The following is an 18,607-nucleotide window of genomic DNA, read 5'->3' on the forward strand; positions in this document are numbered from 1 at the left end:
TGACTACCTCTTGAAGCTCATCAAGAGAATGCCAAGAGTGTGCAAAGCAGTCATCAAAGCAAAAGGTGGCTACTTTGAAGAACCTAGAATATAAGACATATTTTCAGTTGTTTCACACTTTTTTGTTAAGTATATAATTCCACATGTGTTAATTCATAGTTTTGATGCCTTCAGTGTGAATGTACAATTTTCATAGTCATGAAAATACAGAAAAATCTTTAAATGAGAAGGTGTGTCCAAACCTTTGGTCTGTACTGTATATCCAATAAGGTGGACAATCCCTTTAAAATTTCTATACCGAACACCAAAGAAACATGAAAGATGAATGGTTACTGTATATCCATGTCTTATGTGCATATACAATTATATACAGGCATCATATGATATACTTCCCTCTAATGAAAACATGAATTAAGCTTTTATAAATACAAAGCATTATATACATATAACGATCTATACATACCATTGAGAGCTTGATGATATTTTTCAATAATTTTAAGCAATTCAGATCCTGTAGTTTGAACTGAATGAAATATCTGGAGATTGTAAAGAAAGCAAACCATAAAAGTCATCATAAATAGAAAACACCAGTATAAAACAAATGAACGTAGATTATACTTCACACAAGTCATCAAGATACACATGGAGCATTGAAGAAGTAGAGGGATAATTATTCAGCATTCTAAAAATATGTAAATGATGTTCAATAACTCAAGTGTAATCTAAAATGATAGATATACTGAGCAGAAATCTGCCTCTAGCAATAATTTACTCTGTAAAAACCTTATTATCATCATCAATATATTGTACAATTGCAATCAAATTTATCCAAACCCCTTTCTGCTGTTTGCAATCAAACAAGAACAATTTAATAAATCAACACAAATAATATGCCGAGCGGTTTCTCCAGATTCTACACCAAATTTCACTTTTTTTTTTTTTTTAATTAAACCGTCTTTATTGAACAATAAGCAAAGTGTACAACACTGTCCAAAAACATTAGAGAAGATCTATAAAAAGACAATTGTGCAATCCTTTGAACATTAGACGGTTCATTATAACTATAATCTCCCCCCCTTCACCCTCCCAAGCACATATCCACAGCTTTATATCACAATATCATCAAGCCTAACAGGAATTTTGCCGACTAGTTACTCTTTCATATACCAGTTAGTAAACTGGAAACAACTAGGCATCGCCTGACGTATAGATAATGTATGGGTGTTAATAGAAGAGGACCATGTAAGGAAAAACCGTTCAGTGTATTTGTCTTTATTGAGTATGGCCTCTATCCATTCCATTTTAAAAAGATAGGTTACCTTCGTAGTAATTAAGCTCAGGGAAGGAGTTCCATCTTGTGCCCATAGATGGAGAATACTTATGCGGGTGGCTGCCGCCCATATGAATAAAATGCGGCGCTGCTGATCTTGTGTGAGGATGTTAAATATGGCCCATTCCAGGGAGAGAGAAACAGATACACCAAAAGTATTAGTGAGATGATGCAAACGTGTATCCCACACCACCCTTATTTTTGGACAGTCCCAGAGGCAATGAAAAATGTCAGCTGGAGAATGTAAGCATTTAGGGCAGGGAAAGTTACCTGAGGGGGACATTTTAGACTTAACCTTCGGAGAAATATCTGCTCTATGGAATATCATGAGAGCCATGGTTGTGTAACTATCATACGGTAACATGGAGTTAATACGTAATGTGGCGTTCAAAAGGTCTTTTACCCGACAATCAGTTAGTTGAGATACCCATCTCCCCAGGCCCGGTGAAGAGTCCGACCACTGTATGGAAAGTTTCAGTGACTTATATATAAGACTCAGGGAATAAGTCCCCATTTGGGCTTTAATGGAAATTAAGTTTAGAGGGTGCGCTCTAATGTCTTCCGGTATGTCCCGCAATATCGAGCCTACATAATGTCTAATTTGAGTAATAGTGAAGTTATCTCTTGCCAGCATTGGGTATGTGAAGACCATGTCTTCCAATGTAAGAAGACATTGATTATCTGTCAACATGTCACAAATCAGTCTACATCTATTATTCCCAAGCACATGATAGACGGGAGGTGGCCTGCCCTGTAGAAAGGAGGGGTTGCCTTGAAAAGGGAGAAACACCGAGATATGAGGGTTAAGTCCACTAATTCGTCTAGCATGACGCCATCCCAAAACTACTGACCATAGTTGGGGGTTATCTCTAACCTCCACTGGGACTTCAGCTTGTCGTAAATGGAGCAGAGCTGGGAGGCTAAAGGGTCCACACATGGCCTTGTCTATTGGAGTATTAGTAAAGCGAGTGAAGGCATAGATCCAGTCAAGGGAGTGGCGAAAGACAGACGCTATACTGTAAAGACCAAATTTCACTTTTAATGACTACTGTGTCTTTAGTACTTAGTAGAGCCACTTTGACTGTTATAACTTGCTGTACAGATGATGCATAGTCAGACACTAACTTCTGGCAGTATTCCTGAGTAGTCTTAGGCCATTCCTCATGGGCAATGACCTACAGCTCACTAATATTCTTTGGATAGTGGACTGCAAACACCTTAAATCAAATGCCACCAAAGATTTTTTATGTGGTACAAGTCAGGTTTCTGAGTCCATTTCAGAATCTTCCAAGGCTTCTTCTGACATCAAGCTTTGGTGGACTTTGAGATATGTTTAGGATTATTGTACTGCTGAGAGGTCCAATGATGCCCCAGCTGAAGCTTTCTCACAGAAGACATGACCTTTTCTCCTAGGATTTCCTGATACTTGATTGAATACATCTTGCCTTCCACATGCTACAGTTTTCAGGACCTGAAAGCATCACTGTAGGCATCACTGATTCACCGCCATGCTTCACTGTAGGCAGAGTGTTCTATTCTGCAACTGCTTTATTCTTCCTCCTTTTGTTTCATTGTTGCACAAAACCTCTGGGGCTTTTTTTTTATATGATTTTGAGCATATTGTAGCCAACTTTTCTGCTGGCTTTGAGTCAGTAAAGATGTACATAGTAAAGATATACATGGGCATAGAGACATCCAGTATTGTGTATGCACCTTATTGTGCAAACTTCAATGGAAGTTGGTTATGTTTTTATACCCCAAAACAAGAATCAGTCTTTCCTCTCATTGTACTTATTTACTTCAATGTGGCAAAGGGAGTCCAAATGCTGAACATTTGGACTCAATTTCATCTCCATATTCCTCCTTCTACACCTGTCCTCTGCCTTTACCACAGTCGACCACTCTCTCCCACTACAGATCCTCTCTTTACTTGGCGTCAAAGACCTTGCTCTCTCCTGGATCACCTCATACCTTTCTAACTGTACATTTAGAGTCTCACACTCCCATACTACCTCCTCATCCCGCCCTCTCTCTGTTAGTTTATCCCCAGGCTCTGTCCTGGGACCCCTACTCTACTCTATCTATACCTTTGGCCTGGAACAATTCAAAGTCCCATGGCTTCCAGTACCACCTACAGTGGTGGCCAAAAGTGTTGACACCCCTGCAATTCTGTCAGATAATACTCAGTTTCTTCCTGAAAATGATTGCAATCACAAATTCTTTGGTATTATTATCTTCATTTAATTTGCTTGCAAGGAAAAAACACAAAAGAGAATGAACCAAAAATGAAATCATTGATCATTTCACACAAAACTCCAAAAATGGGCCAGACAAAAGTATTGGCACCGTGAGCCTAATACTTGGTTGCATGACCTTTAGCCAAAATAACTGCGAACAACCACTTCCGGTAACCATCAATGAGTTTCTTACAATGCTCTGCTGGAATTGTAGACCATTCTTCTTTGGCAAACTGCTCCAGGTCCCTAATATTTGAAGGGTGCCTTCTCCAAACTGCCATTTTGAGATCTCTCCACAGGTGTTCTATGGGATTCAGGTCTGGACTCATTGCTGGCCACCTTAGAAGTCTCCATTGCTTTCTCTCAAACCATTTTATAGTGCTTTTGGAAGTGTGTTTTGGCTCATTGCCCTGCTGGAAGACCCATGACCTCTGAGGGAGACCCAGCTTTCTCACACTGGGCCCTACATTATGCTGCAAAATTTGTTGGTAGTCTTCAGACTTCATAATGCCATGCACACGGTCAAGCAGTCCAGTGCCAGAGGCAGCAAAGCAACCCCAAAACATCAGGGAACCTCCGCCATGTTTGACTGTAGGGACCATGTTCTTTTCTTTGAATGCCTCTTTTTTTTTTCCTGTACACTCTATGTTGATGCTTTTTGCCAAAAAGCTCTACTTTTGTCTCATCTGACCAGAGAACATTCTTTCAAAACATTTTAGGCTTTCTCAGGTAAGTTTTGGCAAACTCCAGCCTGGCTTTTTTATGTCTCGGGGTAAGAAGTGGGGTCTTCCTGGGTATCCTACCATACAGTCCCTTTTCATTCAGACGCCGACGGATATTACGGGTTGACACTGTTGTACCCTTGGACTGCAGGGCAGCTTGAACTTGTTTGGATGTTAGTCGAGGTTCGTTATCCACCATCCGCACAATCTTGCGTTGAAATCTCTCGTCAATTTTTCTTTTCCGTCCACATCTAGGGAGGTTAGCCACAGTGCCATGGGCTTTAAACTTCTTGATGACACTGCGCATGGAAGACACAGGAACATTCAGGTCTTTGGAGATGGACTTGTAGCCTTGAGATTGCTCATGCTTCCTCACAATTTGGTTTCTCAAGTCCTCAGACAGTTCTTTGGTCTTCTTTCTTTTCTCCATGCTCAATGTGGTACACACAAGGACACAGGACAGAGGTTGAGTCAACTTTAATCCATGTTAACTGGCTGCAAGTGTGATTTAGTTATTGCCAACACCTGTTAGGTGCCACAGGTAAGTTACAGGTGCTGTTAATTACACGAATTAGAGAAGCATCACATGATCTTTCAAAACAGTGCCAATACTTTTGTCCACCCCCTTTTTTAGGTTTGGTGTATAATTATGGTAATTTATAAGCCCTCCCTGTCTCCAAGACTATCAGAGCGGTAGCACATCCCTCTGGCCCGCCCTTGTATCCTATTACTGGTACCTGCCTCTCTGATCTCGCTCCTGAGGACAGCAGTGACGAGGTGAGGGGGAAGTGAAGCAAGCTGCAGGCGTCCGGGACACCCGGGGTATGGGAAAAAGAGAAAGAGTGATGCTGTGCCCAGAAAAACACGCCTCTTTCACTTGTCTGGCCTGCCCTTGTATTACCTCCTTCTCTGCCTCTCAGATCTCTCTCCTGAGGACTGCAGTGAAGCAGTGCAGTCCTCATGTACCGCTCTGATAATCTTGGAGACAGGGAGAGCTGGGCTAGCAGGGAGAGTTGACCAATCCAAGCAGGATTTGTATACAACAACCAGCCAATCGCCGGTAAGGTTCATCACTTTAAAATTACCATATTGAAATCAAATCTGATTTTTTTTCAATTTTTACCATATGTGCGTTAGAAGAGGGGTAGTCTTATACAGCAAGTATATCCCAAACTCTATATTTTAACTGGAAAAGTTGGGGGTCGTCTTATACATCCAGTCATCTTATACTCCAGAAAATAAGGTAGTTCAAACTACTAATATTGACCTACAAAGCTGTTCATAATCTGTCTCCTCCATAAATCTCTGAACTAATCTCCCAATATCTTTCAACACATATTCTCTGGTTCTCTCAAGACCTCCTTCTAACCTCCACACTTATACATTCCTCACCCAATCGCCTCAAACTTCTCCCGAGTATCCCTCATCCTCTGGAATTCTGTGGCCCAACACATCCGATTATCCACCTCATTCGAAACTTTCAGATGGAACTTGAAAACACATTTATTCAGGAAAGCTTACACTCTGCAATTACCCACCTCACCACCACCAGAGCTGTCACAAACTCCCCATTATCGTGTAGACTGTAAGCCTGCAAGGGCAGGGCCCACTCCTTTCTATACCAGTCTGTCATTGTTAGTTTGTTCACGGTAATTTATAATTTGTAAGTAACCCCTCCTCATGTACAGCACCGTGGGATCAATAGTGCTCTACAAATAAATAATATTAATCTCCCTTCCATCAGTATCCTTCTTTTTTGCAAGGCACAATGGAGACAGTGTGTTCAGCACAGCACTTTGTAGAGTGAACTGAGCCTTAATTAATTTACCATATACAGCACTGGCAAAAATTAAGAGACCACTGAACAGTTTTCAATTGGAAAGCATGGAAAGACTGGTGGAAAGCATGGGAAGACGCATGAAAGCCGGGATTAAAAATCATGGTTAGTCCACCAAATATTGATTTCTGAACTGTTCCTGAGTTAAAATATTCACTCTTCTCCTGGGCGTGGAGAAGAGTGAATATTTATACTCTCTAATAGCGGGCACACAGGATCGCTGAGTCGCAGAAGAAATCCGGCAGCTGTGGCTACAGTGTGCACTATTAAAGAAAATGAATATTCATTCTTCTCCACGCCAATAGTCCCGGTGTGGAGAGGAGTGAATATCCCCATAGCTCACCTCAGCGTCTGAGGGCGCATGGCATTGGCAGAACAGGAAACAGCACTGGAGCAGAGGGAAGGAAGGTGAGTAGAAGTGTTTATTTTATTCCATGCATACCAGGACAGGGGTCCATGCATACCAGGACAAGGGTCCATGCATACCAGGACAAGGGTCCATGCATACCAGGACAAGGGTCCATGCATACCAGGACAAGGGTCCATGCATACCAGGATTGAGGATGAGGGGACCATGCATACCAGGATTGGGGATGAGGGGGCCATGCATACCAGGCTTGGGGATGAGGGGGCCATGCATGGAGAAATTTACCAGTAGCTGCTGCATCTCCCACCCTAGGCTTATACTCGAGTCAATAAGTTTTCTGTTTTTTTGTCGGAAAATTAGGTGCCTCGACTTATATTCGGGTCGGCTTATACTCTAGTATATACGGTATATAAAAATGCAAATAAAATACATTTGGAAAAGTACACTGACTGATCTAGGGTGAGATTTTGTGCTTAACTTAGACTACATTATGTGATATTTCCTGCATGGGAGAGCTGTAAGAATTATCTTGCTAAAAGTAAACATTTTTGTTAGTGGAACCTGGAATTGTCATGCTGCTAATATAATTTATTCAGATGGATTTGGACACCTAGAAGAGTGCAGGATGGGAGATCGTCAGGCATGCTTTCACTACAAAAAACCTCTATGAGGCTATTTTAGTAGAATGAGGCCCACCCTCTATGTAGGTCCTAAAAAGGTAACCAGTGAAATAGAGCACATCAGGATAAGGTATCTGCATAAGTTTGCACATAACTGTGTATAACGTTTGTAGGAATAATTCAATTATTTTGCTGTAATATTCATTTTGGGTGAATTCTGTAACCAATGTGGTCCTACTGTCTGATTTTGTAAATAATGTACACTTGTATCGCTCTACCTCAAGTTTGGCATCCAGCTCAGCATCTGATGCAACCACATGTTCGTCTTCTTTCTTCCCCGTAACCTTGATTAACACCTGCTTTGTTTCCCAAAACTTCTTCTGCATGCGGCTGACCATAGATCGGTCCTCTCCTGCCCATAGCTGCCCGCTGCTGTGCATGGAAGATCTGCAAGGAATCAGAGAGAGAATTATATCTTGCTCCCCAGGGCATCGCTTTCTGCTTCCACCAGACCACTGAACACTGCATTCAGCTCTGTCTTTCTGATGTCACTAAGTAACCTTCATGAATAAGTAAGAACCTCATCAAGTAGCAGATTGTGGTCACAAGCAAATAAATAAAACATTAAACAGCTCCTGGATGTAATGCAATGTGATCGGCAGCCACAACAAGCTTTCTAAATGTGTATTATACCTGGTAGAGAGGCAAAGGGAATGATATTTACAAGAATATGAACTCCAGGCTCATAAATATAATCCATTACGAGTCAACACAAATATGTGGACAAATAGATATATTATATAGTGGTTTTAGTTTTATGTATTAGATCTATAAAGATGCCTACTCTAAGGGCACAGAGTCGCAGTGTATGAGGCTGTAGGAACTCAGCATCTGACTCTGTGGTGCTCCATGTCAGTGCTTCTGGGAGAGAACAGCTCTTTTATACAGGAATACTCCACCATTTCTATTTCTTTGATACTTCTACTGATATTAACAGAAGAAGCTCCATGTACTTTATAGGTTGTGAGAGTTAAGAAGCTCATGTACTTTATGGGATGTCTCCCACTCCTTTCTCCTAGACTTCTCCAGAGCTGCACATATTCTTTGGAATGTTCTACCCCAAGAAACTAGGACTAAGCACAATTTACACCGTTTTTGGCACTCCCTAAAAACACATCTGTTTAGAGTGGCCTATTATGTTCCATAATCAAAGTCCTTTCACTATTTCTCTGAACATAATTCTCCATCAAACTCTGCCGCACCCAAAAGCCCTACAAATATTGTCTGGTGATGAGCTCATGCAGCCTATGGAGGATACCCCATTCCCTCAAGATGGCCGGACCATCATTGTAAATAAGCCCCTGTCCTTTGTGTCACCCCACCTCATTGTAGATTGTAAGCTCTTACGAGCAGGGAAGTCATTATTTTTGCTTTAATTATTGTATTATCTTTAGCTATGTTACTTGTGACTGTTGTATATGAACCTCTGAATTGTAAAGCGCTGCAGAATATGTTGGCGCTATATACATGAAGATTATTATTATGTCTCAACTTTTCTCTGCTAGCAGAAAATTATTTATAGATCCACATGCACAGTGGCACAGCTCTATGCATGATATCAGATTTGTGACACATGATCTATAACCCCTTAAAGAAGACCTTCCATCAAATTTTTCATGCTGAACTGGACGCACAAAGTAAAAGTTGCTGCAGAGTGGCATAAAACTTTGTTTGTTTTTTTTTATTTTGCCTTTCTGTTGCAGAGGTTTTAGCAATCAAGGTATTTGATTAGGTAATGAGTTAACTTTGTTAAAGGGGTATTACCATCTCCAAGATCCTATCCCAATATGTTGTAAGTGTAGTAATAATAATATTATTATATTATTATTAGAAAATGCCTCCAATTAGAAATTCTGTATAGTTCTCCTAATAACCTATGTCGCTTACCCAGTGTGCAGGCATTGTAGTAGCTTAGGTATCCATGGTTACGACCACTAGCAATTAACTGTCACTATTTGAGTGGTCGTAACCATGGATACCTAAGCTACAGCATCACCCTGCAGATGGGGTAAGCGACATAGCTTATCAGGAGAACTACTCTACATTGCTATTTGGAGGTATTTGCTAATATTATTAGTATTACATCTACTACATATTGGGATAGGATCTTGGATCTGGGAATACCTCTTTTAGTCCAAGTGGGTGTTACCAGATAGTTTTCACTTGGGGTGTACGTCTTAGCCCTGTATAAGTTGACAAATCATAAGCAGGCAGCAACACAACAGAAAAAGAACATGCCCCCATTATAGCTTAGCATCCTTAGTGTGTGAGATGTAAGGACACAGCTGTGGTCTCCTCGCTATGATAAAATATACAAACCCTTAATATATGGTGGTATATGCAGAATCACTATTATCAGAAGTATTATAATAGATCAGAACCCTTATTAGAGTGCATATCATGCCAAGGAAAAATTGTGTAATAAAGTCACATAAGAATTTCTGCGGTACCAAAACTATATCCACAAAGATCATTCATAGCATATAGACAGGCAGTCATCTGGACAGTCCGAGGACTACTAATATTATTCCCAGATACCCAACAATAATATCTGTACCACTTTATATTTAATTAAGAGTCTGTATATTCTATCATACCCCTTATACTATTTTGATGATTTGTCTTATGGTGGCCACATGCAGCTTTGTATGCTATATACATTGCTCAAAAAAATAAAGGGAACACTCAAATAACACATCCTAGATCTGAATGAATGAAATATTCTCATTGAATACTTTGTTCTGTACAAAGTTGAATGTGCTGACAACAAAATCACACAAAAATCATCAATGGAAATCAAATTTATTAACCAATGGAGGCCTGGATTTGGAGTCACCCCCAAAATTAAAGTGGAAAAACACACTACAGGCTGATCCAACTTTGATGTAATGTCCTTAAAACAAGTCAAAATGAGGCTCAGTATTGTGTGTGGCCTCCACGTGCCTGTATGACCTCCCTACAATGCCTGGGCGTGCTCCCGATGAGGTTGCGGATGGTCTCCTGTGGGATCTCCCCCCAGACCTGGACTAAAGCATCCGCCAACTCCTGGACAGTCTGTGGTGCAACGTGACGTTGGTGGATGGAGCGAGACATGATGTCCCAGATGTGCTCAATCGGATTCAGGTCTGGGGAACTGGCGGACAAGTCCATAACTTCAATGTCTTCATCTTGCAGGAACTGCTGACACACTCCAGCCACATGAGGTCTGACATTGTCCTGCATTAGGAGGAACCCAGGGCCAACCGCACCAGCATATAGTCTCACAAGGGGTCTGAGGATCTCATCTCGGTACCTAATGGCAGTCAGGCTACCTTTGGCGAGCACATGGAGGGCTGTGCGGCCCTCCAAAGAAATGCCACCCCACACCATTACTGACCCACTGCCAAACCGGTCATACTGAAGGATGTTGCAGGCAGCAGATCGCTCTCCACGGCGTCTCCAGACTCTGTCACGTCTGTCACATGTGCTCAGTGTGAACCTGCTTTCATCTGTGAAGAGCACAGGGCGCCAGTGGCGACTTTGCCAATCCTGGTGTTCTGTGGCAAATGCCAAGCGTCCTGCACGGTGTTGGGCTGTGAGCACAACCCCCATCTGTGGACGTCGGGCCCTCATACCACCCTCATGGAGTCGGTTTCTAATCGTTTGTGCAGATACATGCACATTTGTGGCCTCCTGGAGGTCATTTTGCAGGGCTCTGGCAGTGCTCCTCCTGTTCCTCCTTGAACAAAGGCGGAGGTAGCGGTCCTGCTGCTGGGTTGTTGCCCTTCTACGGCCCCCTCTACATCTCCTGGTGTACTGGCCTGTCTCCTGGTAGTGCCTCCAGCCTCTGGACACTACGCTGAAAGACACAGCAAACCTTCTTGCCACAGCTCGCATTGATGTGCCATCCTGGATGAGCTGCACTACCTGAGCAACTTCTGTGGGTTGTAGAGTCCGTCTCATGCCACCACGAGTGTGAAAGCACAACCAACATTCAAAAGTGACCAAAACATCAGCCAGAATGCATTGGTACTGAGATGTGGTCTGTGGTCCCCACCTGCAGAACCACTCCTTTATTGAGGGTGTCTTGATAATTGCCAATAATTTCCATCTATTGTCTATTCCATTTGCACAACAGCATGTGAAATTGATTGTCAATTAGTGTTGCTTCCTAAGTGGACAGTTTGATTTCCTTGGAGTTATATTCTGTTGTTTAAGTGTTCCCTTTATTTTTTTGAGCAGTGTATTTTCTTACGGGTTTGTTATGTGAAAAATCCCCTTTATGTTACTATTTACTCCGAGTGGTGTGCTACTCATTGTCACTTTCTCCATTTTGTCTTTCTATGCTTTTATATGAAAATTGTTTCCTAATAAAATTGAATTTTTATACATATTTATAAGGTCGCATTCGCTTCCATTTCTCCATTGGATTTGCTCCATATAGTGACAGCCACTGTACAGTGGCTGTGTGCTGTCACTAAGGGGTTAAAGAGAATCTGTCACAAAGTTTTTGCTGCCCCATCTGAGAGAAGGATAATTTAGGGACAGAGACCCTGATTCCTGGGTATGTCACTTACTGGATTTCTTGCTGTAATTTTGATAAAATCACTATCTTATCTGCTGCTCTGCTAGTCTTCTCAGTGATGAGCTCTGTATAATATCACCCACACCACAGATGGACAGTTTTCTGTGTATACTGTGAATAGGCAGCAAGCTGCCAAATCAGTGGCTGAGGCAGGAATAGACAGAGCTAATGTACACTGCTCAAAAAAATAAAGGGGACACTTAAACAACACAATGTAACTCCAAGCTCTCACACTTAGGCCACGGCCCCACTATCAGTATTCGGTCAGTATTTTTTCTCAGGAGTGGGAGACAAAACCAGGTGAGGAACAATCAGAGAAAAGGTATAATAGAAACAAGTCACCAATTCTGCATTTATCGCCCACTCCTGGCTTTGTCTCCCACTCCTGAGAAAAAATACTGACCAAATACTGATAGTGGGGCCGTGGCCTTAGAGGTACAGTAGCATGAGGCGGTGTCTACAATACAACCCACAAAACTTGCTCAGGTAGTGCAGCTCATCCAGGATGGCGCATTAATGTGAGCTGTGGCAAGAAGAGTTGTAGGGAGGTCATACAGGCACGTGGTGACCACACACAATACTGAGCATCATTTCCTTGTCTTGAGGCATTCCCACTGAAGTTGGATCAGCCTGTAATTTGATTTTACACTTTGATTTTGAGTATCACTCCAAATCCAGACCTCCATGGGATATTCATTTTGATTTACATTGATCATTTTTATATTTTATTGTCCTCAATGCATTCCACTATGTAATGAATAAAGATTTGCAACTGGAATATTTCATTCAGTGATATTGAGGATGTGATATTTAAGTGTTCCCTTATTTTTTTGAGCAGTGTATATTGAGGACTACATTGCTTCAAGTCTGTTACCCTCAGTGATACCCGCCTGATAAAAGTGTTGTATCAAAACTACAGCAAGCAATCCAGTAAGTAACACATCACTGAAATCAGAGTTTCTTCCTCTACACCATTCTGCTTTTAGATGAAATGGCAAATTCCTGGTGACAGATTCCCTTTAAATTGCATCATTGTCTGAAAATAATCCCTGGCGACTTGGTGGTTAGCACTGTTGTCTGGCTGTACTGTGGCCCTGGATTCATCTCTGATCAAGGACAATGTCTGCATTGAGTTCATATGTTCTCCCAGATTTATGCAAGTTTCTTCTGGGTACACCGATTTACTCCCACACTCCAACAGCATACTTGTTTTATATGTGCATGTGGAAAATGTTCTTCCTGTCCTTGTGATTTGGGGTTCTCGCTTATAATAAAACCGACATGTGCATGTTGAATAGGAGGCCTACCTATACAAAATGTTACCGAACATGTAAAATAAAATAACATCCATCTGATAAATAGGTTATCTTTCCATTTATCATTAATCAGGGCCGGTTTCCATGGTGCCGGCAGGGTGCTGTTTCCTATAAACCTAGAAACTGCTGATGCATCAAGACATTTTCTAACAGTTCCCCGATCCATCCGTATGGAATTTAACTGCATGCATTATACAGCGCAAGTGTCACAAATGAAAAAACAACTAACCTCATATTGCTTCTGTGTAACAAAGAAAAATAATTAGATCAATAAAGAAATATTTGGATAGCATGAGAGTCAGAGCAGAGGTGCAGCTATAGAGGTTACAGGGTTAATCGCAATTATGCACCAACTCTTTAGGACCCATAGTCCACCACATAGGAAAGCCGGAGGATCACTGTCTAATTGTACTGTGTACATTGGATATGGAGTCATGTGAAATCAATGGCAGTTAGTTGGAAGTGCCAGCTATAGCTCTTTTACCTAGCCTAGGGGAGACTTGGTGACATTGGTGAAAATAACTGTATACTGAATATATACACATGTAAGCCACAACAGTAAGCTGGCTAAAGAGCTCTGAACACTTGAGGCATAGACTCCACAAGACCTCTGAAGGCTTCCTGTGGTATCTGGCACTTAGGCCTTAGCTGCAGATACATTTGGTCCTGTTGTGAGGTGGGCCTTCATGGATTAGACTTGTTTTCCAGCACATCCCATAGATGCTTGATCTTATCCCATCTGGAGAATTTGGAGAGCAAGTCAACACCTTGAACGCTTTGTCATGCGCCACACACCAGTTTTCAGTGTGCCAGGGATCATTACTTTGCTAAAAGAGGTCATGACCATTAGGGAATACAATTACTTGGACTGCAACAATATGGTACAAGTAAAATTAACATCCACATGAATGGCAGGTCCCAAGGTTCTCTAGCAGAACATTACCTACAGCAGTGTTCCCCAACTCCAGTCCTCAAGAGCCACCAACAGGTCATGTTTTCAGGATTTCCTTAGTATTGCACAGGTGATAATTCCATCAGCAAGGCAATGCTAAGGAAATCCTGAAAACATGACCTGTTGGTGGCTCTTGAGGACTACTGACCTAGACCATTACAGTGCTTCCGCCAGCTTGCCTTCCTCCGATTGTGCTATATCTTTCCTAGGTAAGCAACAGACAATCATCCGTATGTCTAGATGAAGTGGGTACAGTAATCAGAATGGCCTCTGACACTGGTCTGTGGCTACTTAGTCACATATGCACCAAGCTGTGTGTTATAATGCATTTAAAGCATTATTTGTGCTCCAGTGGGCCCACACCAGACAGGCTTACATTCACTCCCGACACACATAAATGAGCCTTGGACATCTATGACCCTGTCTTTGGTTCATTGCGTGTCTTTCCTTGGACTACTTTTAGTAGGTACTAATCACTGCATATCGGGAATGCCACACAAAACCTGGCATTTTGGAGATTCCATGACAAAGATGTTTCAACATCAAAATTAGCCCTGTGTCAAAGTCGCTAAGATCGTTTCACTTGCCCATTTATATATCTGTCTAGCTATGCGTCCCATACCCTACATTGGTCTTTGATGTATGCCAAGAGTGAAATGGTTCTGCCTACACCCACCTGGTGCCTGCGATAGTCACGGGAGGGATATACGATGTTAGATAATAGTGTCAGTGAAGGGTCCATCCCCTCAGGACCAGCTCCCAGCTTAATATGGGGGAGCCTATGTAATGTGGTAATACAGGACATCCATTCAAACAAGAGTGACTTGTAAAACAATTGTTTTCCCACAGGAAACATGGAGGACGTACAAATGACACGGCAATCCCTGATTTTACAGAGTACGAGCTGTGCAGAATGCATACTGTACCTTTTACAGCTCTTTATTAAGTCCAAAGTAATCCAATTCGTATTAAGAGAAATCAGGCAATCTATAGGTTTCTTGATATTGTTTTTTTTTTATTCCTTGCTTGTCGCTTAATAATTAATGCTGTATAGATCTTTAAATGCTGCAGACATGAATATAAAAAATACTATTAGAAGTCCAATCTTTATGCATATACAAGACATTCATAGTATGCTAAACAATCCAGATATTGAAGGGAAGCCTATGAACAGACTTCTATAGCCCTAATAATTTCCTAAATGGCTTCCTGTACAAGCAAGAGCAATTTGTGTAATACAGTAGGGAAGCTGAAAGGATGTCAAATCCCCGATAACCACCCTCCAAATCCTTTCCTGAAGAGCAGATGGCTCTGACCCAACATACGCGTTTCCCGGTGTTCATCTGGAATTTCAACGGTATTCTCCAATAGGAGTGTTAAATCATGAAGGCAGAACACACAATATCTACAGAGCTGTAAGACAGGCCCATAACGACTTGATGGGCCACTATGAAGTATGTACCCCAAAGTTCACTTCTCATCCTTTATGAGGGAATATACATGCATGTGTTTGGATTGCTTTCAGAATATGTTAAGGTGAACCTGTCACACGATTCAATCTGCCCAAACAACAGGCAGCATGAATCAGAGCCTGCCTAGAGGACTGCAGCCAGGAATATAATAAAGGTTGAAGATCCTTCTCCTAGCGCCGCTCCAGGAGACTAACAAGTCCTTCGCTGTGCAGTCTGCAACTGATTCATGCTGGCCGTGATTTGGGCAGCATAAATCTTGAGACAGGTTGCCTATAAGATATGACTCCAATTCCACAGCACTGCTCAATACTGAGCATGTACATAAAGTGCAGCACAGATTCATCTCAACTAAAAGCCCAGATCCTTAGACCAGGAACAGAACAGACGTTTATAGGACATTTCATAACTTTCCCAAATTCTTATGAAAATTTTTAATTATCATCAAATCATTTTACTGTTTACAGTGAATGCTCTTAATTTCTTCAAATCAGTATAATAGGCTGTAGACATGTAGAACTTAAAATCTGAATGATTCATTATGGTTTTCCAAGGTGTCCATAAAAGTGTAAGCTGTTTGTAGTTTTGGATAAGCTGGCAACCCTGGATGAGTGACAGAAGAAAAAACAAAGAACACAACAAACCTTGAGTGTTACTGCAACCTCATAATGACCAAGTGCCATAAGCAGGGCTGTGGAGTTGGTAAGCCAAACCTCCGACTCCTCAATTTCCATGACTCCGACTCCCTCATACATGGCTCATGTTTAAGTGATAAATTTACTGTAGCACAGATTCTTCTCAGCTAAAAGTGTAGACCCTTAGATCAGGAATAGGACAGACATTTATAGGACATTTCATAACTTTCCCAAATTCTTATGAAAAAATATTCCCCACAAACTGCATTGAACTATTGTACCCAATTTACTATTGTACCCAACTCCACCAAAATGAGCTCTGACTCCGACTCCACAGCCCTGGCCATAAGTTGAGAGAGCTTTATCCTAGGCTTTAATCAGGGTTGCTAACTGTCCAGAAATTCCAGAACAGTCCCATAAGGCAGAGAAGTAGGAGAGCTGTAATTTCAATGTCCAACTCGGGCTGTGGAGTTGGAGTCGTATTAGTGAAGTCGGTATAAAATGGATCGACTCTGACTCCTAAAATATATAATACATTGGGTTCAGTAGTATAATGCAGTTTGTGGGGAATATTTTTTCATAAGAATTTGGGAAAGTTATGAAATTTCCTATAAACGTCGGTTCTGTTCGTGATCTAAAGGTCTAGACTTTTAGTTGAGATGAATCTGTGCTGCACTTTATGTACACGCTCAGTTATGAGGCCATGCTGTGGAGTCGGAGTCGGGAGTCAGGAAAATTGAGGAGTCGGAGGTTTGGCTTACCGACTTCACAGCCCTTTGTCCAACCTCACTGCACTTGTGACTCATTAGGATACAGTGTCATCTATGGATTCCTCTAAAACAGCTAAACAGATTTCTACAAGAAAAGTGAGGATTTACTCAGCAGTAAAGCACCTTTACATACATGCCATTAGTTGGGGGTATAAAATGATGATAACGGGTTCTCTTTAAAGATCTAAAGGGTTATGACAGCCGGGAGCCGCACCAATCAGCAGAATGGGGCACTTTTACCCCTGTTAGAATTTAGTGGCAGGTTGGATATTCGACCACCACTCCATTCATTTCCTATAGGACTGCTGAACCCTGCACTTGGCTTTTTTGCAGCAGCCCCATGGAAAATAAATGGCGCGGCGGTCGGTCAGCACACTGCCGCTCCATTCTACTGGTGGTAAAAGTGCCTCATCCTGCTGATGGGTTTGGGTCGCAGGGGTCGGACAGATCATGTGTATAGAAGATGACTTATCTTCACTGGACAACCCCTTTGAGGACCTTCAGGTTTTGTCATTAAGGGGTTAAAGGATAATACACTTTTAGCTGTCAGGCCCGAATGTGACTAGATAATGAAGGAAGCCTCATTGTGTGGCGTTGTGGCATCCGCTAAAATAGCGGAGGGGCAGACATGTACGCAGGCGGCCACCACATCTGCTCCGTTACTTTTTACATAGTGGGGTCAGCGGAGGTCCAGTGTCAATCACAGGAGGCCCCTGCTGGTGACCGAGGACCCTGACTCTTCCTGTGCCCCATATATTACAGCTGCTGATGGGCACATGCGGGGCTGCCCCTGGCCCCAGCGCTGAGGTCACCCAGCCTCACACACAATCATGTCCACTCCTGGCTCCTCTATCCACCCGGAGACCATGTAATAAAGGAGACTGTGCGCGGGGGGGCAGGGAACCTTCCTCCATCACCGCCCGCATCTCCCAGCAGTTGCCATGACAACCATCCCGAGTACCAGCCTTTGCAATGGTTGGCAGCAGACTCCCGGCAGTGAATCGTTTGCAACATAAGCAGACAAGACGGCTCTTACCGGTGGCGTCTGCAGGCGAGAGGCTACGGTCCTCCTATAAGACACACCTGTCCAACAGCCGGCTAACGGGATGAAGAGCACTGGAAGCCCGAGTACGCATGCGCCATAAGTCCCAGCCGGCCACCGTCCAGAAACAGGAAGTGTGTGCAATGTAGTCCATAGCAACCAGGAACTGAGCAAGTGATTGAGGGCTGACTGGCATGCTACCTGCCTCCTGCTTCCACGAGTGGCAAGGCAAGATATGTGGAGTGTCTGTGCAGAAGACGCTAATTCCTGCAATGTCCCCCACAAGCAGTGCCACACTTCACCCAATAAACAGTGCAATCCGAAATTCTCCCATACAGTGCTTCTAGTCAGTCTGTAAATGTGGCAGAGTGCCTCCATACAGTGCGCCAACCTCAGGGCATTATACGCAATGCAGTAGCTCAGACACCAGAGGGCAGATGTGTTAGTCAAAATACCATGCCCCATATTTATTATTAAAGGGGTTCTCCAGTGAAAACAAGTCATCCTCTATCCACATGACAGGTGATACCTTACAGATCAGTGGGTGTCTGAGTGTAAGGCCAAGTTCACACGTTCAGTATTTGGTCAGTATGTTACATCAGTATTTGTAAGGCAAAACCAGGAGTGGGTGATAAATACAGAAGTGGTGACGTGTTTCTATTATACTTTTCCTCTGATTGTTCCAC

General features: G+C 42.4%; 1 protein-coding gene across 3 annotated transcripts in view; it reads right to left on the minus strand.

Moving 5' to 3' along the window:
* Positions 1-18,154, minus strand: part of ICA1L (islet cell autoantigen 1 like) — a 62,105-nt gene extending 43,951 nt beyond the window's left edge. Inside the window, exons 1-4 of one of the 3 annotated variants that reach the window (XM_073645610.1) lie at positions 17,916-18,154; positions 14,932-15,070; positions 7,392-7,560; positions 464-536 (exon numbers count right to left, since the gene is read on the minus strand). In XM_073645610.1, the coding sequence (XP_073501711.1) occupies positions 464-536; positions 7,392-7,553 (235 nt within the window). In that variant the 5' untranslated portion in view covers positions 7,554-7,560; positions 14,932-15,070; positions 17,916-18,154. The remainder of the gene's footprint in view (positions 1-463; positions 537-7,391; positions 7,561-14,931; positions 15,071-17,915) is intronic. The other 2 variants (XM_073645608.1, XM_073645609.1) reach the window with 2 other exon arrangements.
* Positions 18,155-18,607: the final 453 nt, after the last annotated feature.

Source organism: Phyllobates terribilis, unplaced genomic scaffold, assembly GCF_046119375.1.
Source record: "Phyllobates terribilis strain yellow unplaced genomic scaffold, ASM4611937v1 Scaffold_9__5_contigs__length_417890890, whole genome shotgun sequence".
In the NCBI taxonomy this organism is placed as follows: Eukaryota; Metazoa; Chordata; class Amphibia; order Anura; family Dendrobatidae; genus Phyllobates; species Phyllobates terribilis.